The following is a 26,073-nucleotide window of genomic DNA, read 5'->3' as shown; positions in this document are numbered from 1 at the left end:
TTGCATTGAAATATTCAAAACAGTTATTATAAAATCATTTTAAATCACCAAACAAAGGTCAATAGATTTCACACGCGTCTTGATTCTTTATTATTTCCGCTTTATTATTTTAATTATTTATTAAAATTATTAATTGGTTATATTAGTTGATCTGGGCAGCCGGCTACCGAGAAAAATATTAATTTACTGTTTGAAATATTAATATCAAGTGTTTTTTACTATGTATTCAATATACCGATATATGTTATCTCTGTTATTAACTTTGTAATATAAACGGATTTGCGCAATGGTTGATTTTTATCATTCATTTTATAATCCTGAAAGACAATCAATAACATGGAAGAAGAAATCATTCCTAATAAAACTTTTCTCCGAAGCTAGACGGAAATTGATAGGTTGAATAAAGAGATGATTTAGTAAAATAGAGTAATCAGAAGTAAAACATTGAAAATATCTGATAACTCAAAGGAAAAAGAAACTCCTGCAATTGTCGCCTTTTACGACATGGAAGCAGGAACCCAGTGGATCTATTCTTGGTTCATTTTTTTTCCGCCGGACGAACTTAAGTTTAATCAAATGAATTGTACATAAACTGCTGGAAGTCGGACATTTTCGCTACTGAACCTTTTTCTAAGTCTAGAAGAGTAAGTGCAGTAATAAGTTATGTGAATATTTTTCACCTTACTTTCCAGGTAGCTTTTTTCGCTAGCCACGAGGATCTAGTGAAGGTGGGCTACACAATAGTCTTCTTATCATGGCCATCAGCTCGATCGACACTTGCAGTATCAGGGTCGTCTTTTAACAACAAGTTGCTGATTAAAAGAATGACTCCGTGAAAGACATTTATCTAATATTTTATTCTTCAACTTATTTACAATTGTACATCCGTGTGTGCGTGAGTGTTTTTGACTAACTTGAATGTTTACATAACATATTTATAATCATTGGTAGAAACTCTACAAATTTTTGAATTTAATTTAAACATAAGGATCAACAGAAAACAAACAAATGACGAAACTTCGGTGGTAACAAAGTTTACACTAGGGCATTTCACAAACTAAATGAACTGCACAAAACTAAATTGGGACTCTGACTCGAGTGTATATTATTTTCCTAGAATAAGTTATAGCTGTTGAAATTCCTAATCTAGTTCAACTATCTCCACTGGATTATCCATGAATCGCTTTTGTGCTTCATTAATGATGCCACCTCGATTGATACCACTGCCGCCAGGTTCCTGTGTAAGATGCAAATGATGGTACAATTGGAAAATCGAACATAAATAAAAACTTACTGCGAGCTGCGAATAGCGCTGCTGTTCTTGCTCGCGCAAATATCTCAACTGTGCCATGTCGTAGACAGGATTGTTCCCTGCCATGACCACCTGCGATGGAATTTGCTGCTGCATGTGGGGTTGCGGTTGCATCATCATTGGATTGTACATTCCCATCGCAGGCATGTAGGGCGATGCCTCCAGTTGATAGTACAGGTCTATCAGACTCTTATACATCTACAAAAGAATGAAAGAGTTTTTACTTATTTTAATCTCACCTGGATTCGCAGTGCATTGAATAATTGTTATACCGACAAATCACCATCTTTCATCTGCCGAGCAAGCTCCTGCATTAAGAATGGAATCATCGCAGCAATGTTCGCATCGTTGAAGGTGGGATTATCCTGACGGGCCTTCATGTTGAGTAATTTAAGCAAAACGTCATTCCTAAAGCCGAATATGTTACTGGAGGTCACTGGGCCGTTTGCTGCAAATTATCAACAAATCCGGTAAGTCTTTAACAGCGACGAAACTATCCATCTTCAAATTACCTCGCATTCCCATGCCCATGCCCATACTAAGTCCACCATAGCCACTGGTGCCATAATTTATCACTGGAGGCCGATTCTTCTCCTGTTCAAATTCCTCCCAGGCAGCCTTACGTTCTTCCTCATTCAATGTTTCCTCTTCTTTGTTCTCGAGCAGAGAATCATGCTCGTGATATTTGTAGAGCATTGGATCAAACTTCTTCAGTAACTCAGCAAATAGACGATCCTTCGGCAAATTTGGCACCGGTCGAGATCCTTCTGGATCGATATTATCGTACCGATACAACTCCTGCAGATCGTTTTCCTTGTAGTGCCGATCAATCTGCTGCTCATCAATCACACGTTTTGAGATCGCTTGCTTGGTCACCTGACGTTCGTAAATTTTTTCTTCCATCGTACCCTGAAAAAAAGGACAACAATAATGAACGATTGTCAAGTTGAGTAAGATACAAACTGTACTACCATTGCTAGAAACCGATAAACATAGCAGGGCTTATTCTGACCAAACCGGTAAACGCGGAATATACTTTGAATATCATGCGAAGGATTCCAAGAGACGTCGAAAATGATAACACGATTCGCTGCCACCAGGTTAATACCCAGACCGCCAGCACGGGTTGAAATAAGGAACAAACTGAGGATAATAAAACCAGTCGGATTAGTTAGTCAAGACTATGCAACTTACAAACTCTTACCGAGCTCTTGGGTTTTTCTCATCATTGAATATTTTACAAGACGAATTTCGATTCTCGATCGTAGTTGAACCATCTAACCGGAAGTAATCCAATCCCATGGTCCAGGAACCTCGATACTTATCAAGTTCGGCATCTCGTTCATCCTCATCCTTCTGCGTATTATCATCTACCAGAGCGAGGAAATGTTCAATGACGTCCAACGAATAGAGAGACTGTGAGAAGACGAGTCTAATCGGAAGAGAATATCATGTATTTTATGTGTTGGGACGACCAGTTACTATACATACAGCTTATCACCAATATTTTCACATTCACGCAGAATTTCAAATAGCACCTGCAGTTTGCCCGAATGCTCCAAATTGTCTAATTCTTCCTCTGGGCACATGGACATCCACCATTCTGTGGGATTATCGACTTTCTGTTCAACCTCCTCGACGAAGTCACCTGAACAAACGGGAATCACCCGATATTAATAAAAAATAGACGTAAAGAGAGCCAATAAATAAGCTAACTCACCCTCCACATCTGGATTATTCCGGGTGCGACGCAACGGCGCTGCATCCGAATCAGGGATTTTTTTATCGTCTTTCTTTTTTTTCTTGCTCTTCTTCTTATGACTACCATCGCTGTCACTGTTGTCACTAACGGACTCCGAAGAGGATGAATCCGCCGGAGTGGTTTCGGCTTCGCTCTCCTCATCGTCCAGGAAATCTTTCATGGAACCAATTGAACCTTCGTCCTCAGATTCCAAATCACGCTGAAAAATAAGTGAACAAAAAAATTCGATTGCATTTCGGCATGACATGATTCACGAGAAACGATCAATAATTCTAATCGTGTAAGAATAATTTCATCTAACACGTCGCGGGACTAACGAAAAAAGCATATTTTGAGGCAAAACTCAACTTTGCTCGTCAACTTAGTCTTCTTCAAGTGCAGCACAATCAATAAAAAAAAACTATTTAAACATTATTCGCTTGTACACTTTACGGGGCCGATTTTGTCACTGTTTTTGAAACAGGAGTAATGAGTTCACTAGTTACCGTTGTGGAACGGCTGTCTTTGTGTTTTGTTGAAGATAACATTTTCGTAGTTGTAGTGCAGGGTTTGTCGTAGTGAGAAGGTTCATTGAATTAGCTGATTCTCGTAAGTAATCAGAAATCAGAACAAATTGGCTCAAATGGCACGTTCCCCTTGATATTAGGAGATTTGTGCCTTGCCATCAATTAGTTTTTAGTATCATTTTCCCGATATATAAGAGGGAGGAATTGAAGGGAAATGGTAAGGTTTGGACTAGGAGGATGGGGAAAATGGACGACACAAAAACACAAAAAAGCAGAAGTAAATTCTGCACCCCTAAGGGATGCTGAACAATCTACTGGGGATCACATTTAGTGGAAGCAGAAGTAAATTCTGAACCTCTACGGGGTCCGAACAGTCTGCTGTAAAACCTATTTAGGTTTGTTACTATGTGCGCTCTTTCTGATGAACCACAATTAATGAAACCTCCAACCCCCGAGAGGATTTAGAGATTTTACAAAAGCGACACCATTCTGCACTCCCGGAAGAATGCAGAATGATTCGCAGTATGAACGAGCAGAAGTAAATTCGGTACCCCATAAAAGATGCCAAACAATCTGCTAAACCCTATTTAAGGTGAATACAGAAAGGATTCATACACTCCAAGAAGATCAATGAACCCTTCTGACTATAGCTCCTTACCACATTGGGTGAGAAACAAGAGAATATTCTTTAATTTTAGCACCGCATACACAGACTCAATCATGTATGGAGAACCAAAAACCCGGATACGTAGTTGCGTCAATGCGGGACAGTTACATATCAGATGATATGAAGTACCGTAATCGCATTCACACAAATCACATGAATATTACTCAGCACGTTGAATAGTAGCCATGTGATAATTGAGTTTGCAATGTCCAGTCAAAGCTCTGACCAGAATACTACAATGATGCTTGGAAAAATGCAGTAGACACTTTGACATTTTCAGATTTAAATCTGGTAGAAATGCTTTTGCCTGAGCGCAAGTTTGCAAGCTGCGCCAGTAGCTGGCATGTTTGGATGCAGCCCAAGAGCGAATCTTGTGCTTTATCCAACTAGTTGGAAGTGGTAAAGCTGGTTCAGGACCAACGAAATCATTCGTTGCACCAGCTTTGGCCAACTCATCAGCCCATTCATTTCCAGTAATACCAGAATGGCCCCATAAGAAGAAAACAGCATTTTAGATGCTAAGGTCTTCAATTTGAGTTCGACATGCGATCATTAGATTCGACCATGAATCATTCGAACTGAGTGATTAGAAGGCTGCCTGATTTTCGGAACAAAACTAAATTCGTTTACCACAGATTCTCTGCTGAAGTGCCGATTGTATTCCACATAAAATCGCGTAGATTTCTGCTTGGAACACAGAGACTGCTCTAGCCTCATTTCACGACAGTAGACACCAGCACCAGCACGACCATTCAACAGAGAATCGTCCGTATAACAAACTATGTGTTTATCAAGTTGTCGTTCCAAACAACCAGACAACCATTCCTCACGAAAAGGATAGCTCACATTGAATGTTTTGAAAGGAAAACTGCATGTGAGAGTTAGGTCACTAGGAGCGAGTAAATACTCATCCCACGTAACCATTTGAGACCACAAGCGAGTGTGACTAGTAGCATAATCTAAAGGGTTACTGTTCCAATGCCTTGTAACCTTAAGATGGTATGCACAAGATAATGTTTCTTGTTTTAGGAACACATGTAGTGATTTAATGCACAATAGCGCCTCTAGAGCAGCAGTAGGAGTTGTCGTGAATGCTCCTGTCATCGCCATTAGGACCATCCTTTGGAGATGATTTAGCTTTGACTGAAGTGTCGCGACTTCTCCTTTCTGCCACCATACAAGACATCCATATGCTAAAATTGGTCTAACAATAGTTGTGTAGATCCAATGAATGTATCTGGGTTTGAGTCCCCATGATTTTCCAAAAGCTTGTCTGCATTGGGCGAAAGCCATGCAAGCTCTTTTAATCCTGAAGTCAATGTGAGCAGACCAATTCAGTTTTGAATCAAGAATAAACCCGACGTATATAACTTGATCGACCACAGTGACCTCTGAATCGAAGAACTGTAACGGACGAGCTCCTGTGATTATCCTACGATGAGTGAAAAGCACCATTGATGTTTCGCCCGGATTTACAGATAATCCAACCTGACAACACCATTGTTGAACAGATCGCAGGGCTTGCTGCATTAAATCAAAGAAAGTGATAATGCTTATACCGGTCATCAATATATGATAATCGTCGGCAAAACCATAAGTCGGAAATCCAAGGTTATGAAGTTTCCTTAACAAACCATCAGCGACTAGGTTCCATAAAAGTGGGGATAGTACACCACCTTGAGGACACCCACAGACACTCAGCTTTCTAATATCTGCTTGCCAAAGCGATGAACAAAGAAGTCGATTGCTAAGCATTGCGTGTATCCAATTTGTGATACTTGAAGGTATGCCATGACCACGGGCTGCTTCCAGAATTGAATTGAAAGACACGTTATCAAAGGCACCTTCAATATCTAAGAAAACTCCCAAGCAAGATTGCTTTTGTGAGAAAGCTTTTTCAATGTTGTACACAACATCATGTAACAGGGTTGTAGTGGACTTTCCACGCTGGTAAGCAGGTTGCATTCCATGTAGCGGATGCACGCCCAAACTAACATTCCTGATGTAGTGATCGACTATGCGTTCCACTGTTTTAAGAAGAAATGAGCTAAGACTGATAGGCCTGAAACTCTTCGCTTCCTCATAAGTGTCGCGACCGCCTTTGGGAATAAATTTGACAATTATTTCCTGCCAAGCTCTTGGAATATATCCTGTCGCAAGACTAAAAGTAAGTATTTTCTTGAAAACATGTTTGAAATGCTCATACCCTTTGTGCAGTAACACTGGGAAAACTCCATCCTTTCCAGGAGTCTTGTACGGAGCAAAACTCTCAACTGCCCATTTGACCGATTCAATCGTCACAACGCTTCGAGCAAGGGCCCAAGAATCGTAACTACCTGAAAAAGTCTCGGGAAGAGCTGTCGGTGATGGATCCATACATCCTGGAAAGTGAGTGTTAAAAAGATAGATTGTTCATTGAATCAGCTGATTCTCGTTAGTAAACAGCGATTTACAAGGATGTACTCCATCCTGACCACAAATTACGTAAGATGGAATTACCTTATGTAGTCGCATACGTAACACTCGCACGCCATTCCGGATACCGAGAAAAAATCCACCACACTTTTCTTCCGATGGGGGATTTCTATGGCACCGTCCACAACGTAGACAGAGATTTTGTATGCAACATTGTCATACACGGCACCGTGCACTTCGTTGTTAACCAAAGGTCGCAAAGGCCAAGTTTCAGGTGTTTACAAATCATATTTGCTCATTTCGAATACACTATTGTTCACTATGCTGTATTGTCATAGTTTTTGTCGTCTCGACCGTAAGCGATGTTTATTTGTGTCGGATGAGATGAGAACACGAACTCAGGGTGGCAAGTGAAATGCCGATTTCAATTTTCCGGTTTTTTCCGGTTTTCCCGGTTTTTTGAGATAAAAATTCCAGGTTTTTTAAATAGGCTCAAATCGCCCCTGTTTAGTTTTTTTAAACATTTTTTAATTCAAACTTTAAACAAATATCCCATGTCTAAAAAGGATAATTGTAATAGGTCCGCAAATTGAGGATTCAAATACTTTCCAGGCATTTTGATGTATAAATAGAAAATGTTCATTACAACATGTGCATATAAGAAACGCATAAAGCCTTTTTCAAGTCATTCAGGGGTTTTGGTTACACGTAACCGATTTCTTCCGAGTGCACATGACTGTTTTTATTATTTTTTGGTATACATATGATTGAAAATAAACCAATAAGGAACAACAATCCCAAAAACGGACGCTTGCCACTCGGAGAAAACAACAACAATCTATGCTTGCAACTTCAAATCATTTTGCACAGAGCTTTCTTCGCTCCTTCCGGAAGTGAAAGTGGAAATCTCAGTTCGGCCGGAAAATTATAAACGGCATGATGGATTACTTTTATCGTATCAAAGAACGCTCTCTACCAACTCTTCACGCGATTCGATTAGTGCCATAAAAGAGAGACGGATATCATCGCAGCAACAAAAAACCGGCATAGTTCATTTTTTTTCATTCAGTGCGAGAGCAAATTTCTCGATGACCTGTCTGAGAACCAAATGTTAGCACGCTGCTGTGAGGATTCTTTCTGAACGGTCGTTTTGTGATCCGATTCTATACGGGCAGTGGATAATTGCGATAGAATCATTTTACTATTGCCGCTTATTCTAACTATGTTCATATAACCTTTGTATAAGTTGTATGTATTTTTTTTTTTTTTTTTTTTTTTTTTTTTTTTTTTTTTTTTTTTTTACAAGGTGAAATGCTTTTACGCACGGAGTGTGGGACTCTCCACAGGACTACCCAACTGTTGATTGGAACTACCCACTAAAACACCTTGGATCTCCAACCCTACACCCCGGCACCACCGCTAGGTATTACTTCGGGGTGGAAGGCTATTGGTGCTCACAGCACCCTCCTCAGATTTATGCAGAATGGGGATCAGCATCCTGCTCTCGAGGGATCGACCAGTTGGATGACGAGGTCGGTCCAGTGATGCCGGCTGGAGGGTAACTTCCGGTTCACTGGCGCCTCGACGACCCAAAACTGATGCTACGTCGCGGAACTACTCGACTAGTCTCCGCCAAAAGATCTAGTCTACACCGACGGAGGGTTCCCCGACGAAGGAAGTCCTCCCGAACCGACGCTTACGGTACGCGTCTACGACCCGACCGAAAGGATGCCTAAGTCGATCCAATGATTCCGGTTGGAGCGTGGCTTCCGGTTCACTGGCGCTCAGACGATCCTACCGGTGTCACGCGACGATCTACTCGTCTAGTCCCCGACAAAGGATCTAGACTTCTCCGACGGAGATTTCCCCGGCGAAGGAGAATCTCCCGACACCGAGTCTCTTACACCACACGGGACACCCGATGGAGTGCCGAGGTCGGTCCCGCGATTCCGGTTGGAGCATGGCTTCCGGTTCGCTGGCGCCTCGACGACTCGAATCGGTGTTGTGGCGGCTACTCGACTAGCCCCCGCCGAAGGATCTAGCCTACACCGACGGAGAGTTCCCCGACGAAGGAGGCCCTCCCGAAACCGACGCTTTCGATTCCCGTCAACGCCCGACCGAGAGGATGCCTGGGTCGGTCCAGTGATTCCGGTTGGAGGAAAGCTTCCGGTTCACTGGCGCCCTGACGATCCTAGCGGTTTTACACCACGATTTACTCGTCTAGTCCCCGACGAAGGATCTAGACTACTCCGACGGAGATTTCCCCGGCGAAGGAGAATCTCCCGACACCGAGTCTCTTACACCACACGGGACACCCGATGGAGTGCCGAGGTCGGTCCCGCGATTCCGGTTGGAGCATGGCTTCCGGTTCGCTGGCGCCTCGACGACTCGAATCGGTGTTGTGGCGGCTACTCGACTAGCCCCCGCCGAAGGATCTAGCCTACACCGACGGGGAGTTCCCCGACGAAGGAGGCCCTCCCGAAACCGACGCCTTCGATACCCGTCAACGCCCGACCGAGAGGATGCCTGGGTCGATCCAGTGATTCCGGTTGGAGGAAAGCTTCCGGTTCACTGGCGCCCCGACGATCCTAACAGTTTTACGTACTACTCGTCTAGTCCCCGACGATGGATCTAGACTACTCCGACGAAGAGCTTCCCGACGAAGAAGGTTCTCCCGGACCGACGTTTATTCGCTGATCCCTCTTGAGCCTGCTACGGTACGCGGCTGACCTGTTGTTGATCCGCACTCCATTTCCGCTGCAATATTCCCGCAATTTGGGATGCCGCGGTCGACACTGCGTTCCAGTTCTCTACGCAGTGGCACATTCTCTGGATCAGGTTTTCCGGTGTGGTGTCCCTGCCGCATGCCTCCAGTAGCTCACTCCTTTGAGCCGCGAAACGGGAACATGCGAACAAGACGTGTTCAGCCGTCTCGATCTCGTCTGGGCAGCCAGGACATACAGGGGATGTCGCGTGGCCGAACCTGTGGAGGTACCATCTGAAGCACCCGTGCCCTGTGAGGAACTGCGTCAGGCCGAAGTTCACTTCTCCGTGAGGTCTATCTAACCAGCTCGAGACCCTAGGTATGAGCCGATGTGTCCACCTGCCCTTGGTTGAGCTGTCCCACTCTTGTTGCCATCTGCGTAGAGAAGCGGCTTTGGAGGCCCTACGGGCGTTCCTGTCTCCTCGCATGCTGTAGCGCTCCGCGTCTTCCTTCACTATCAGACTGATAGGCATCATGCTTGCAACCACGCAGGCCGCATCCCTCGATACAGTGCGGTATGCACTGATTACGCGAAGACACATCAGTCTATGCGTACTCTCCAGCATCTGTGCGTTGCGTTCCACATTCAGTGCCGACGCCCATACCGGGCCGCCGTACCTGAGGATCGAAACTGCCACTCCTGCCAGTAACCTTCGTTTACTGGAGCGCACAGGCGAGCTGTTGGCCATCAAACGAGAGAGCGCCGCGATCGCTGTTGATGCGCGCTTGCAGGCGTATTCAACGTGCTTGCTGAAACTGAGTTTGTCGTCAAGCATCACACCCAATTGCTTCAGTGATCTCTTGGAGGGGATCACGCAATCTCCGGCATGTACCAGCGCCTCCTGTTCCGATTTGCGGTTGTTTACCACCATCACTTCTGTTTTGTGGTGCGCGAGTTGCAGTTTCCTGCTACGCAGCCAGTCCTCCACCAAGCAGATTGAGTGTGATGCACTCAGTTCGACCTCTTCGATGGATTCGCCGTAGACTGTCAGCGTGACGTCGTCCGCGAACCCGACTATCTTGACACCCGGAGGGAGCCTCAACCTCAGTACTCCATCGTACATTATATTCCACAGGATCGGGCCCAAGATAGATCCCTGTGGTACTCCAGCCGTGATTGGAGTGCTACGTGTGCCTTCGTCGGTCTCGTAGAGCAATACTCGGTTCTGGAAGTAGCTTTCCAGAATCTTGTACAGCCCTTCCGGTACTCCTAGTCGAAGTAGGGAATCAGCAATGTCTGCCCAGCAAGCACTGTTGAACGCGTTCTTGACGTCTAGCGTTACTACCGCACAGTAGCGGATCCCTCGTCGTTTGCGCTGTATAGCTACCTCCGCCGTGGTTACAACCGATGTTATGGCGTCCACCGTCGACCTGCCTCTGCGGAACCCGTACTGTTGACTGGACAGTCCTCCTACCTCCATAAGTTGTATGTATGAAAATAGATGTGAATGCATCAGACCAGGGTTTTGAAATATTGTATATTGTAACCTAGGATGAGAATCATCAACTCGAGTTTTTCATGATGAACTCTCCGCTGGTTTTAAACCAGTTTAATTCCCAAAAGGTTAACTAATATATCTTCTATGAGAAATCTTTCTACAATTGATCTGATCTGAGCAGATCAATCAATAATATTCAGGGTTTCAAATTAAGCAATGATTGGTGCAATTAGTTGTATATTCTACCAGCTTAGAACTAATCGACTATAATACTGTCGAATGTAAACCCTGAAATTGTTGTGGGAAATATAGATATAGGCGTATATAATTCAAATCATTACATTATTAAAGTTCCAAAAGCTCAAACTAAATTAAATTCACCTTCATCTACATCAATATCAACGTTCTAGTGATCCTACTATAGTTGAGGACCTTTAAAAGAAAATTAAACATAGATTCACTGAACAAATCAATCCATTTTCTAAATCTTTCCAAAATCCTATACTGGTTCTCAGAAACCAGTTTCAATAATTTTATTTCAAATTTTCCCTATGTTACCTTGGGATTTTGCCAAAAATTTTGCAGGTGTGTTGAATACTTATTCAAAAATTTAATACGAATCCAACAGAAGCATCCAAATTATACTTATTTTTCAAAATGAGCTATCATTATGCTGTTATTTATAACAACTAAAAAAAACTCTGATCCTTCCTGTTTTATTTAAAACTACCTGCAAGCCTCTAAAAATCGTTGGACGAGGCATGGGGTGTTGGCCCAATTTCCAATGGACAATCAGTTGTTTGAACACTTGTACTGAACATTTCGCTCAAACGCACAATTGGGTATTGTCTCCTACTTTTCAATTGTTGAAAAAAAAATCATTATGCTAACAACTGTTACTCATAGGTGAGCTAGTAATATTTTTCCCGGTTTTTCACTAAAATTCCCGACTTTTTCCCGGTTTTCCCGGTCACTCGCCACCCTGTACTTAGAACCTTTTCTAATGTTCATCGAGAAATATCGAAATCCGTATCGCATATATGAACAAAGACATAATTGCATACATTTGGTATATTGATGTAATTTTGTCGGCTACAAAACAAATACAAATCAAAATAAACAGAGTCTATATTCTAGATTCGCGTGTTCGGTGTTGGTTCCTAATCAAGATCAATCTAAGCAGAATTGCGGACTCAAAAGTGTGACGATTGATTGAACTGTTTGATTGTAGATCATTAGAAATTTTGGTTACCTTGTTCCACATCAATGGCTCGAACAACCACATTTCGTAATGTTTAATTGTATGTGAGAGTGTTCAATGTAACTAATCTGTACTTTATTTTAGGTGTATCGTATCAAATTCTGGAAGTGAAGAGGGGAAAGCTTGCACAATTCACACAATCGATCAATTAATTGATATTCGGAAGTATAAAGAAAGAGTGTCAGTTTTATTCGTATTCACGACATCCAGTTATGTCTCTGACATTACACACCCATACTTTTTTGGAACGAGAGGTTAGTGCGAAAAAATGACGCGGTAGTTTCGACGGTGAACTAATCCCTGTGTGTAGAGACATCTGTTGAAATAAATATTAACTGGCGCACCAGGTTACTACCAGGTAAAAGCTTTGTTCGCAAAGAATAATCGATCAACATGAAACAGTCATTGACTTCAAACTAACCTTCTTCTGCTGCATATACTCGTACCGATCACTGTTGTATCGAAGAACCCGGGGATGTGTCCAGATTCGTTGAAGGTTTTGGAAGTCGGCGAACAGCATCGAAGACCGCTTGGTATCGTCACCTTGTCGTCGTGCTAAGTTTTCCATGTAGTGCTACAACGGAAAAAACGAGTTATTCAAGTAAGCGCAACCGAAATTCGCGTACTGGTACCTTGTACAAAGTACACTGCAGAGGTGTGAGTTTGATCGAAACCACAAACTCCAGTTTGTGGGGCAAAAATGGTGCCAGCACCGAGTAGTCCCTTCGCTGTACGCACCCATCCAGCAGTTTATGAAGTACGTGAGCTCGTCTCCGCATCAGTTGAATGTCGTACGGAGTGGAATCCGTGTATTGGCCGTTGGTTATTGGATTAACAAACCGATTCATGTACTCGTTGTAGGTGCCGAGTAATTTCGGTTTCACAAACTGTACCATACAATAATCTATTGGGAGAAAGAGGGGCGATAAAAAAATAGAGCTATCAAGCTTGTATATCAGGTGCTGCTTACACTCTTTCATATTATTCTGAATCGGTGTTCCGGTCAAAACAATTCGCCTCAAGGTGTTAATACGGTTGACGGCTTTGGACAGTGAAGTTTTTTCGTTCTTCAATAAATGACCTTCATCGCAAATTATCATCTCCGGACCCGGATCAATGAGCGACGTTTGCAGCGATTCCCGGACTTTCTTCTTGATACGACCGGTTGTTTGATTGGAGAGGTTCCGAAACATGTCGTAACCGAGAATCATAACACCTCCCTCGTTGTGCCATTCCATCAATTGATTGGCACGTAGAATGTTGTTTTTGTATCTGTGAATGTGTGAGTGAAAAAGTCAACTTACTGAAATACCAAAAAATAAATATAACAGCTTCGCTACTCACTTTGAGATTTCGTAAACTTCTACTTCAGTTCCTCTTTTGACATGCTTCATCCAGATTCTAAACTCGTTTACCCAATTCAGAACCGTGGATAACGGACAGACAACCAGAACACGTTCCACTCCGGTTTTCTCCGAGTTCGAAAGTAATGTATGAACAAGTGTTACCACCTGTAAAGTTTTGCCAAGACCCATACAGTGAGCCAAAATGCAACCAGATCCTTTGCTATTCCGTGCACGTTCCAAACTTTCGAAGCAAGCATCAAACATAAACTTGACTCCATTTGCCTGGTGAGGTTTCAGCTTCTTAACGAGCTGCTTGTCGACTTCCAGCAGCGGTTCCTTCGTTTCCTCATCAAAGTCCAGCACCAGCTGGGTAAGTTCTTTAACTATCTCCGGTTTCTCGTCGTATACCTGGTTGTACAGCTTCTGTCTCTCGGCTATACGTTGTTTGCGTTCCTTTTCCTCTTGTTCAGCCTCTTTGGTCGTTTGTTCTAGGGCAGACTTTTTCAACACCTTGCGAATGTTTTTGCGACCTTTATTTGGAGATTCGTCGTCATCGTCGGAACCAGAATTTTTCTTGATCCGTTTACGACGTTTTCTGAAAGAAAAAATGTACCATCAGTTTCAGGATTTTTTTCTACACCTAGGATCTAACACGCTTACTTGTCCTTGCCACTGCCATCATCCGAAGAGGACGACGAGTTGCGCTTGATTCGAAAGCGTTTCTTTTTCGGCTGAGGTTCCTCTTCCTCGAAATCGTCGGAGTTCTTTTTTCCATCACTATTGTCTTCATCTGACGAATCCTTTGGCAATTTTGCCCTCCGGTTTGTAAGTCGCTGTTGCCTGCTATTAGTAGCTTTCACTTTTGCACTATTCTCGAAATCATCGTCACTATTGCTGTCACCATCGTCTTCGTCGTTGGCATCGTCGTCGTCGTCGTCGTCGTCGTCGTCGTCATCACTTTCGCTAAGTTGACGCTTAGCACGGGTTGGTCGTTTGGACATAGTCTTCTGTGGAAGATAAACAGTGGAGCAAACACGGAAAACGGTGGCCGCCCCTCACATATGAAACAACATGCTCGCAAAACATCCGAACAAGAACTGGCCCCCCAAAAAGTTACAGTTCTTCATCGGATAAAACTAAAAATAAAAATAAAATAACTGAAACAATGTGAGCAAAACACGATTTTTACGTTTTTGGGAATGTTGTCTGGTTTTGAAATAATAGCGGCGATCGGTTCATCCGAGTCGCTGTCACTCAATACCAGAGTTTTACTGTTACTCTTTTTGTTGTTTCTATTCGCTTTCGACTTGCTTGCTTCTACTCCTTCCGCGCGCCCTCTATTACCCAACGTTGCGAAATAATTCGAATTCGATTTGAACTCTACAATTTCCCGATTCCTCCGATCTAAAATTGTGCCGATTTTATGCTCCGTCATCAAAGACTTCAGATCGGACGGTAACTTTTCGACCCTAACGCAAAATTCTTTGCATCCATTGGCGATTTTTTTCAAACGATTCTTCGGTTTATCTTTAATTTTGGTTTCAGGTTTTTTCTTTTGTTTGGCAACCGGTGCGTCATCTTCTTCCTCACTCGTCACTTTAACAACGTCGTCCTTCGTTTGACGGGTTGGTTTCCGTTTGATTTTTATAACATCATCGTCGCTGTCATCACTGATGCACTGAACTGACGTATTCTTATGCTTGGATTTCTTCGCAGACGGCTGATTATCTTCATCGCTATCGCTTATCTCGATAACGCTTGTATCCTTTGAACGTTTGGTGGGTTTATCCGTCGATTTTTGCTTACCAGGATCGGCTACTTCGCTACTCAACAGGCTGGGTCTCATCAGTTTCTCAATAGACACCAGCCTAAGCATTTTCTTAGGTTCCGAACCATTGGACGAATCCTCAGTTTTGACTTTCACCACTGTGCCATCGTCCTCGTCGCCAGTGTCTTTATCACCGTTTTGTTTTTCGGTATTGACACCGTTGGTGGCGGGGATATTTTGTTTGCTCGGTTCTTCCGATTTCGAACTGTCAGAATCGTTTTTGTCAGCTTTCGAATCCGTTTCATTTTGAGTATTGATTGATTCGTCCGGCTGCTGTGTTTTGTCAGTATCATCGACAATCGATTGATCTTTCGTGTCCGTTGTTTTTGTGCATGATTTATCATCAGCTTCGGAGGAGGATGAAGAAGGTGCTGTTCGAGTTGTCCTTTTGGTTCTCATTGTGAACGGGATGTTCTAAAACATCGCAAAAAAATAAACTAAACAATAATAAACAAATACCGAGATATCTGAAATAGATAGAAAAAAAATAGTTACTAAGTATGCAAAATGGTCTAAAAATTCTAATGTAAAGAACGATTCAGACGTCAACGGCATTTTTTTTGCATAAATATCTGTTTATTAATCTTATTTTGTGTATTACATCAACATTTTACAGTACAAGTGCTTTGACCCTTTGTTCATACGATTCGTTATTAATAATAGGTGTTTTAGTTACTCTTGTTTTACATACTAATGTTTACTCATAATATTTATTTTAAGGCCATCGTCCAAGTACCATGCGCGCGGGTGGTTTTAGGAAATTTTCGATGGAAATTTCGAAAAATTTGACAAAACCAAAAACATACAGACCTTTGAAATACTTTTATTTATCTACAGGGTGAAAATGACTGGAAAATTCGGAGGATTTTACGAGTCTTATCAAAAATAGCGCTGAAAAAATGAGCTTTTTTTGTGATCTTATCAAATTAATTAATTAATTATTAAAATATCTACCTACTTATAACTATCCCTAACCTAATACGTACAAATTTTGAATTATTTGTATTTCAGAGATTGAGCACCTCTCTTCAAATTTCGTGCAGAATTGTTCGAATTTTTGTTCTAGTATATCCAGGGAGGCCATCTCATGTACTTCACTAGTCCATGTTCAAGGGGGTAGATTTAGAAACATCTTTAAGATCTTACTTTGAATGCGCTGAAGCCTAAGTTTGTGTGTTCGTACACAGCCCCGCCAAACAGGGACTGCGTATTCATTTGAGACGTCAACGGAACAACATCTTCTCTATCAAGATTAATATTATTCGGACGTCAGGACGTGATCTGTACCATTGACTATATGACATTTAGTCGTAAGAATTCTAATGACTTTTTCGCTCGAAACAAAACCCAACCCATAAATGGATTTAACAACAGTTGGGTTCGAAGTTGGGTTAGTGATGTCATATGTTTGTCTTGGAATGGACGAAGATCAAACTACTTTGGTTGATGGTTAAAGTGCAAGTGAAAATTTTATTTAGTTTTATTACAGTCTTCTAATTTTATATGCGTCGGATTGAACGCGTCGTTTCAACTTATTCTAACAATACTACTCGGACAGCTTTTCAAGTAGAATTCTCTGAAAAGGTTTTGTTAACACCCTTCTGTCAACAGTTTTTCTGTTGGACAATACTGCAACTATACAATACCCTTTTCTTGAAGATTCCGTACGAAAAAAAACATGATCTAGATATGTTTTTTTCTTTGAAGAAATTGTAACGTAATTTCTCTTTTGTCGTAAATTAAACACGTTCTTCACAGTAGACCTTCACGGTAAGCTTCAAAGCTGAAATAATATTTTATTAATATTAGGAATTCATTATAAAGTGTTCTTACAATTTCAGTGTTCAGATTAACTAAATTTCGCTCAAATGCAATATTCACGCTGATCGATCGAGGTTATTCTCGTGCACGTTTCCTTTGTGTGTCACATCTCTTGATCCAGAAGGTTGGCTATCCGCGAGCCTGGTTGCTAGTTACACCGAATCGATGACGAACGAGGGACCTCCGCAACATCCCCCTCCCCGTGTAACTGGAAACTTGCCACGCCATCTTCAGGTTCATTACACTTCTTGGCGACTTCAAGAAGGGCAAGTCTAACTGCTGAACGTCTTTTTATACCGCTGGTCGTTTGCACCACTGCAGATCGCACCTGTCCATCCTTGCCAGTAATCACGTCGCGAACTATGCCCCGTTCCCAAAGGTTTCTTTTCGAATCGTCTATAACGAGGACTAGATCTCCTTCTTGGATGGGTCGCACCGGATCGAACCACTTCGTGCGCCGCGTGAGCATCGGAACATATTCTTTGATCCATCTGCGCCAGAATTCATCAACTAAGTGTTGGGCTAACTTCCAGCTATCACGAAGGACAGGACCACTTTGCGAGAAATCCGTTGGTGGTTGAGTTATTCCTGAACTACCATACAACAAAAAATGACTTGGGGTAAGAGATTCGGCTTCTGCTGATTCTAGAGGAACATATGTGAGTGGCCTAGAGTTAACCACTCCTTCTGCCTCTAGAATGATTGTTTCGAGTGTCTCATCGTCCGGATGGCGTTGACTGTTCGCAATTGCTGCCATGGCCGTTTTAACCGAGCGCACCATGCGTTCCCACGCTCCACCCATGTGCGGCGTAGCCGGCGGATTGAAGAACCATTTGGTCCGAGCACTTGTGAAGGATTGTGCGCATCCTGCATTTATAACACGCATTTGATCCATTAGTAGGCGACTGGCACCTATAAAATTTGTTCCGTTGTCAGAGTATATCTCCTGTGGTGCTCCTCGTCGGATCACGAACCTGCGAATTGCTTTAATGCACGACGAAGTCGAGAGGGAGTGAACAACTTCCAGATGCACAGCCTGCACCGTAAGGCATGTGAAAAGTGCAATCCATCGTTTGGCCAAACTGCGTCCTACTTTAACTTGAACTGGTCCGAAGTAGTCGACACCCGTGAAAGTAAACGGCCTTATAAACGGTGTTAGTCTTACTTTCGGCAACGGTCCCATTTGAGGTTGCTGGGGTACCGCTTTATAGACTCTACAGTATTGACAATCTTTTGTTACACGTCGAACGATCGATCGAAGGCTAGGGATCCAAAAACGTTGCCTTATTTCATTCACAATTGTCTCGTGGTTTGCATGAAGAAACTGTTTATGATATCTAGAAATGATAAGACTGGTCACTGTATGGGTTTTGGGTAGGATGATAGGGTACTTAGCTTCGTAGGGGATGTGAGGTGCAGCCCCTATACGACCTCCCAACCTTATCACTCCATCGCCATCCAAAAATACCGTGAGCTTGTATAGAGGGCTGCACCTCGAAAGCTTCCCACGGTAGACTCCTGGTTTCTCGAGTTTCTGCAAAATTCGATACTCGTCGGGAAATGAATCCGTCTGCGCCAAACGCCATAAAAATATTTCGGCCTTCTGAAACTCCTCTTGTGTAATTAGTCCAGTTGGATTGGTTCGATGACGTTTACCTCGCCGTAGAATTCCCGTGAAGCGATATACGAAACAAACCGTTCGCAACAATCGCTCCCACGACGAGAACCGAGAGAGATCGATAATCGGTACAATTTCTTCGTGCAGAAAAATCTTTCTCAGCTCAATTTTCTCTTCCGCCAAGATCGGGCATTTTGGCCAACTGTGTTCGCAGTTATATAAAAACGTCGGTCCCACGAACCAACTGCTCATCGGACTTATATCGGCTCCGCTTTTCCACCTAGTGGCACAATCAGCGGGATTTAAATTAGATGGGACATAGCGCCACTCCGTTACTTCCGACAAGGAAAGGATCTCACCTACTCTGAATCCCACGAACTGATGATAACGTCGGCTATCAGAGTGCAACCAGGATAGCACAGTCGTCGAGTCTGTCCAGAAGAACTTCCGTTTAATGGGCAACGTGAGAGCATCTCGTACACTGCTTGTCAGGCGTACACCAATCAGTGCTGCCTGTAATTCAAGTTTGGGAATGCTTAAAGGTTTCAGTGGAGCAACCTTTGTCTTCGATGCTACTAGACTGCAGTTTGGATGACCTTTGAAGACACATCGCAAGTACATCACACAAGCATAGGCTGCTTCACTGGCGTCGACGAACGTATGAAGTTCACAGTACTCCAAGGATGTTATATCAGCTTTTGGTAGAAAGCATCGTGGAATGAATATTTGATCAAGAGACTGCATAACTTTTACCCATCTTTGCCATTTACTTTTCAAGTTATCGCTGATTTCTTCGTCCCAGGCAGTTCCCGCTCTCCAAATATCTTGTATTAATATTTTGCCATGCACGGTGTAACAAGATATTAACCCTAAGGGGTCAAAAACGGTCATAACCGCTCGAAGCACTTGACGTTTTGTAGGTGTTGTGTCACTGTTTTTGTTTCGAACACTACATACTTCGACACTAAGCCAAATACAAATAATAATAATACTCCTAGGTTACATACAAACAGATCGCCAATGTTTCTTTTTCAGGTAGTTGCGATTCTTGGGCCCTTGCTCGAAACGTTGTGACGATTAAATCGGTCAAATGGGCAGTTGAGAGTTTTGCTCCGTACAAGTCTCCTGGAAAGGATGGAGTTTTCCCAGTGTTACTGCACAAAGGGTATGAACATTTCAAACATGTTTTCAAGAAAATACTTACTTTTAGTCTGGCGACAGGATATATTCCAAGAGCCTGGCAGGAAATAATTGTCAAATTTATTCCCAAAGGCGGTCGCGACACTTATGAGGAAGCGAAGAGTTTCAGGCCTATCAGTCTAAGCTCATTTCTTCTTAAAACAGTGGAACGCATAGTCGATCACTATATCAGGAATGTTAGTCTGGGCGTGCAACCGCTACATGGAATGCAACATGCTTACCAGCGTGGGAAGTCCACTACAACTCTGTTACATGATGTTGTGTACAACATTGAAAAATATTTCTCACAAAAGCAATCTTGCTTGGGAGTTTTCCTAGATGTTTAAGGTGCCTTTGACAACGTGTCTTTCAATTCAATTCTGGAAGCAGCCCGTGGTCATGGCATACCTTCAAGTATCACAAATTGGATACACGCAATGCTTAGCAATCGACTTCTTTGCTCATCGCTTCGGCAAGCAGAGATTTGAAAGCTGAGTGTCTGTGGGTGTCCTCAAGGTGGTGTACTATCCCCACTTTTATGGAACCTAGTCGTTGATGGTTTGTTAAGAAAACTTCATAACCTTGAATTTCCGACTTATGGTTTTGCCGACGATTATCATATATTGATGACCGGAATAAGCATTATCACTCTCTTTGATTTAATGCAGCAAGCCCTGCGATCTGTTCAACAATGGTGTTGTCAGGTTAGATTATCTGTTAATCCGAGCGAAACATCAATGGTGCTTTTCACTAATCGTAGGGGAATCTCGTCCGTTACAGTTCTTCGGTTCAGAGGTCACTGTGGTTGATCAAGTTAAATACGTCGGGGTTATTCTTGATTTAAAACTGAATTGGTCTGCTCACATTGACTTCAGGATTAAAAGAGCTTGCATGGTTTTCGGCCAATGCAGGCGAGCTTTTGGAAAATCATGGAGACTCAAACCCAGATACATTCATTGGATCTACACAACTATTTTAGCATATGGATGTCTTGTATGGTGGCAGAAAGGAGAAGTCGCGACAGTTCAGTGAAAGCTAAATCATCTCCAAAGGATGATCCTAATGGCGATGGCAGGAGCATTCACGACAACTTCTACTGCTGCTCTGGAGGCGCTACTGTGCATTAAACCACTACATGTGTTCCTAAAACAAGAAGAATTATCTTGTGCATACCGTCTTAAGGTTACAGGGCATTGGAACAGTAACCCTTTAGATTATGCTACTAGTCACACTCGCTTGTGGTCTCAAATGGTTACGTGGGATGAGTATTTACTCGCTACTAGTGACCTAACTTTCACATGCAGTTTTCCTTTCAAAACATTCAATGTGAGCTATCCTCTTCGTGAGGAATGGTTGTCTGGTTGTTTGGAACGACAATTTGATAAACACATAGTTTGTTATACGTACGATTCTCTGTTGAATGGTCGTGCTGGTGCTGGTGTCTACTGTCGTGAAATGAGGCTAGAGCAGTCTCTGTGTTCCAAGCAGAAATCTACGCTATTTTATGTGGAATACAATCGGCACTTCAGCAGAGAATCTGTGGTAAACGAATATATTTTTGTTCCGAAAGTCGGGCAGCCTTAAAATCACTCAGTTCGAATAATTCACGGTCGAATCTAGTGATCGCATGTCGAACTCAAATTGAAGACCTTAGCATCTCAAATGCTGTTTACTTCTTATGGGTACCCGACCATTCTGGTATTACTGGAAATGAATGGGCTGATGAGTTGGCTAGAGCTGGTGCAACGAATGATTTCGTTGGTCCTGAACCACCTTTACCACTTTCAACTAGTTGGATAAAGCACGAGATTCGTTCTTGGGCTGCATCCAAACATGCTAGCTTGAAAACTTGCACTCAGACAAAAGAATTTTTACCATATTTAAATCTGAAAATGTCAAAGTGTCTACTGCATTATTCCAAGCATCATTGCAGTATTCTGGTCAGAGCTTTGACTGGACATTGCAAACTCAATTAGCACATGTGCTGAGTATTATTCGTGTGATTTGTGTGAATGTGTATCATCTGATATGTAACTGTCCCGCATTGACGCAACTACGTATCCGGGTTTTTGGTTCTCCATACATGGTTGAGTCAGTGTATGCGGAGCTACAAATAAAGGATATTCTCTCGTTTCTCACCCAATGTGGGAAGGAGCTATAGTCAGAAGGGTTCATCGTTCTTCCTGGAGTAAATGAATCCTTTCTGTATTTACCTTAAATAGGGTTTGGCAGATTGTTTGACATCCTTTATGGGGTACCGGATTTACTTCTGCTCGTACATACTGCGAATCGTTCTGCATTCTTCCGCGAGTGCAGAATGGTGTCGCTTTTGTAAAATCTCTAAATCCTCTCGGGGGTTGGAGGTTTTATTAACTGTGCATCGTTCATAAGAAAAAACGCACATAGTAACAAACCTAAATAGGAATTTACTTCTGCTTCCACTAAATGTGATCCCCAGCAGATTGTTCAGCATCCCTTAGAAGTGCAGAATTTACTTCTGCTTTTTTGTGTTTTTGTGTTGTCGAATTTCCCCATCCTCCTAGTTCAACCTTACCATTTCCCTTCAATCCTTCTCTATTATATATCGGGAAAATGATGCTAAAAACAAATTAATGGCAAGGCACAAATCTCCAAATATCAAGGGGAACGTGCCATTTGAGCTAATTTGGTCTGATTCCTGATTCCGGAGATATGATCGCAAAATGGACTTTATCAACAAACTACTCATTTTTTGCATACAAGAACCGATTTCAGAAGTCCTAGGTTCATTTGAAAGCTACTAAAACTTCCGGTTGTGGTGATATAATCGTGTAAGTGACGTAACAGTTAATGTTTTTCAGGTTTGGTCAATGATCAAATTAAAATTGCTGGTATATTCGGTTTCTGGAATGTTACCGAATATGCGACGTAAGTGCTGAAGCACGTTTTTGTGAACTACCCCATTCAATCTGAATGAATTTGTGTTTAAAATCAGCCCAAATTCGTGTCAAAAATTATCCTAACGAAAAAATTATTTTTAATGAGACTTTGAATGGTAAGAGAGAGGCATTATCACACCACTAGGTGCATAAAGACGAACTTTTTAATGCATCGAACAATTCTACAGTTTTGTTTTATTTAGAAATTTTAGCCTAATATAATATCTGTGGATTGGTTTTAAATTTCGAATTCGTCACTTGATTTTAACAATGCTTGAAACATGTATCCCCCTTTACTTTACAACGTTCGAAACTCAAACCAAATTGTATAAATGGTGTTTCGTGTGTATTGATCGAAAATCGATCAATAATCAGAGGCTGGTCCTATTTCTGTATTAAACCTTCAAATAGTCTGTTTCGGTAGTGATTACTCATCCGAAATAACCAGTAAGGAAAGTAGGGGAAAAAACGTATCAATCAAATCAAATAGTCATTCAGGGGTTTGGTTTTTCATGTGTACCATTTTGTGTTAAAGTGCACATGACTAAATTTGATTTTTACGTTTCGCATTCAGCTCATCAGCAAATAATTTACGTCTGCTCAGCGGTTTATGTTGAACCGTTAGGTGGCGTTAGCAGTTCAACATAAACTGCTGACGCACTGATGAGCTGAATGCGAAACGTAAAAATCGAATCAATGTTTTTAATAACGACTCTAAAGTCAGTTTCAACATAAATTATTTGGTATTGCAGGGCGTGAAGTTTTGAGACAATTACCCTTATTACCAGTATAACTACACGGTGATTGTGATCCTTGTTATAGGTATCACTTCACGGTGGAAACCAAGTGATGTGATTGTGGGTCCTTATTACGAAAGTCGCTTCAGAGAAAATAGTAATCGCTTGGATAAGCTTGAACATCACGTGGCCAACATTTTACTTGTCTAGACTTTTTTTACTACAGTGATCGCTACACTGTGCGTGATACTGGTAATGGGTAAAATCAAGTGGAGTTACATGTAAGCAGTGCAGTAAAACTTCATTCAATTCAATTGAAACCGAATGTGAAACACACTGACGATCTCTCTACTGCAGTAAACTCTACACTCTATCACACACAACGTTCGCTGACGTACCGAACGGGCAGCATTCATTTCTTCAATCGATTCTCTTCAAATCAAAGCTCAGTTCAACCACCGTCAGTTGATCTCTTGAAATAACAAAATATCCCTCTCAATAGTGTGAGCGCGGCTTTCAAATGAGGTTCATGTAAGCATTTGAATTGGTTCAAGATAATAGATGAAAGACAAACCAGATAGCTGAGATATCAATTACAGAATACACAGAAATTAATAGTTTTTTCTTCCTTCAGTTTTCATTTTTAATACTTTACTCCCTTTATAATTCTATTCATTCGAACTTGCTCACTACCAACAGCGAAATATCTAGGAATTCTCTATACAATTTCAGCTAATCCCGATCAGTAACGGAGTAGCAAGCAGGGATTGCCGCTCAAGCTCAGAGTATATTTCTCATTTTCTTGCTCCAACGAATTACGATTCCTCATTGATGATTCAGGGTGATAAGTGAAAGAACCAAACGTGTATCAATCGAGAGTAGGACTTGAAAAGTATTAGGACCTTGAGTTGCCGCTGGTAAACCGAGATTTTAAATTTCAAATTAAGTAAGGCGAAACCAGCACTTCATTGAAACTATTAGGAAGCATGAAAATGATCGTTCGATCTAACGTGTTGCGGCCTACGCAGACCCGGAATTTACATTCAAACTGTCGTTTGGTTACGATAGATGTCAGTATAGTTTCAAGAATTTTATGTACTTGCATCTCATTTGAATATCCTACGTTTACTACTTTGAGCATATCTGGCAACATGTTGTAACTTGAGTATCGCATTGTTTTAGAAGAGATTGAATGTTTGGAAGTAAAAAGGTCAGCCAAATGTAGTGTGCTTAAAACAAAAAATAACGAAATTTTTTCTTTGATTTCTGAATAAACAAATCTAGTAATGCTCTCTTCGATTTTATCTAGATATATGAGAGAACTCTTAAAGTAAATGTAAAATTGATAATTTGAACAATAAATAAACAGTTTCTAAGAACAATTATTAAAACTGACTGGATTCATCAAAGCATGAAACTATATTTAGTTAATTTTTTAACCTTACTGACAGGAGTACTTAAATGAACGACAATGGAGTTAAACAACACGTAAAATGCAAATATATTTAAAAGAAGCTATTCGAAAAAGCATCTCTGGATTTCAATAAATAACTTCGCCGATGCTATTATTTCCATGATCGCTTGATTGTCCTATTTATATATGATTTTCGATTTCAATGAGGCAAACAGAAGATCAAGATAGAAATACAAGAAAAAAAGATAGAAATACATTAATGCTGTTCCGTTAACATGAATTTGATCTTTACTACATATAGTTGAAGAATTTTTAGACTTTATATTTTCAACAAGATTGATAGCCCTTTATTAATTTTAGAAATAGGTTCTCCATAGCATACAGAAAAATACGGATGCTTGTGAAAAAATACGAACGAAAGTACATAATTAATGTGTTTGAAGAATGCTATTAAGAACTTACCTGTGACTGAGAATGCCCAGTGCCGATTGTAAAACGACAGGAATTAGCACTCTTGCAGTTTTACTGAGGGATTCTTACGGGCAGATAAAAAACGATACTGTTTTCGGTATGGACACCCGCGCTTCTGGACCACAGGCAAAAATCACCGTACACTTGTATATCCACACACAGAAAAGCTCGGTTTCCTCCTGCTGTTGCAAGATAGCAGGGATGCACTTTGTGTATCGAATTCTCACTGGTTCACGGCACTTCCAGACTATTTCAACGCTGGTTACTTGTAATGGCGGAGAATACTCTTTTTTGTGCCCTAGCCTATATAGCTAGTGATATTAATTTCAATTTCGATCGGAAGCAGAAAGAAGCAAGTCTGGCGAAAGTTTTTCTAAATACAAATTGACAGCTAGAAAAAAGCGGCGTTCGGGGAACGACCGTGTTGCCGACATCACTAGACATATGTAAAATTCTAGAAATATAGTATAAATTCCTTTCATTATCATGATCATCATGATTTGTTGGAAATATTAGAATAAAAACAAAATTTTCAAAAATCTATGAAATTCTTTCTACCTCTGATACATGAGAAATAAATTAATAGGTATTATCTTTTAAATGTAATTCACTCAA

General features: G+C 41.6%; 2 protein-coding genes across 4 annotated transcripts; both read right to left on the bottom strand.

Moving 5' to 3' along the window:
• Window positions 1–1,077: 1,077 nt before the first annotated feature.
• LOC131427911 (transcriptional regulator ATRX homolog) lies at window positions 1,078–25,859 on the bottom strand. 3 transcript variants are annotated; one of them, XM_058591493.1, is made up of 15 exons: window positions 25,450–25,859; window positions 14,662–15,767; window positions 14,133–14,479; window positions 13,471–14,067; window positions 13,097–13,398; window positions 12,759–13,030; window positions 12,548–12,700; window positions 3,033–3,273; window positions 2,804–2,960; window positions 2,517–2,744; window positions 2,284–2,455; window positions 1,825–2,221; window positions 1,585–1,760; window positions 1,295–1,510; window positions 1,078–1,237 (listed from the first exon to the last, which is right to left on the bottom strand). In XM_058591493.1, exons 2-15 carry the CDS (start codon window positions 15,697–15,699, stop codon window positions 1,142–1,144), a joined length of 4,392 nt encoding a protein of 1,463 aa, XP_058447476.1. In that variant the 5' UTR covers window positions 15,700–15,767; window positions 25,450–25,859; the 3' UTR covers window positions 1,078–1,141. The 3 variants fall into 3 exon arrangements, with proteins under 3 accessions (XP_058447476.1, XP_058447477.1, XP_058447478.1); XM_058591494.1 differs by lacking the exon at window positions 14,662–15,767 and having other exon boundaries at window positions 25,528–25,859; XM_058591495.1 differs by lacking the exon at window positions 14,662–15,767 and having other exon boundaries at window positions 25,601–25,859.
• Window positions 15,937–23,511, bottom strand: LOC131427913 (uncharacterized). Its single transcript, XM_058591496.1, has 2 exons — window positions 17,134–23,511; window positions 15,937–17,083 (listed from the first exon to the last, which is right to left on the bottom strand). Exon 1 carries the CDS (start codon window positions 19,628–19,630, stop codon window positions 17,270–17,272), a length of 2,361 nt encoding a protein of 786 aa, XP_058447479.1. The 5' UTR covers window positions 19,631–23,511; the 3' UTR covers window positions 15,937–17,083; window positions 17,134–17,269.
• Window positions 25,860–26,073: the final 214 nt, after the last annotated feature.

Source organism: Malaya genurostris, chromosome 2 (assembly GCF_030247185.1).
Source record: "Malaya genurostris strain Urasoe2022 chromosome 2, Malgen_1.1, whole genome shotgun sequence".
In the NCBI taxonomy this organism is placed as follows: domain Eukaryota; kingdom Metazoa; phylum Arthropoda; class Insecta; order Diptera; family Culicidae; genus Malaya; species Malaya genurostris.
This window is presented reverse-complemented; position numbering and strand designations above follow the sequence as displayed.

What these genes read in the sequence shown, in the direction of transcription:
- LOC131427913 (XM_058591496.1), bottom strand. Translation starts at nt 19,630, where the DNA reads ATGACCGTTTTTGACCCCTTAGGGTTAATATCTTGTTACACCGTGCAT.
- LOC131427911 (XM_058591493.1), bottom strand. Translation starts at nt 15,699, where the DNA reads ATGAGAACCAAAAGGACAACTCGAACAGCACCTTCTTCATCCTCCTCC. An exon ending in TCAGAATAATATGAAAGAGT is followed by an intron (nt 13,031 to 13,096) that starts GTAAGCAGCACC and finishes TTCTCCCAATAG; the next exon opens with ATTATTGTATGGTACAGTTT. An exon ending in AGTATATGCAGCAGAAGAAG is followed by an intron (nt 3,274 to 12,547) that starts GTTAGTTTGAAG and finishes CTTATTTTTCAG; the next exon opens with CGTGATTTGGAATCTGAGGA.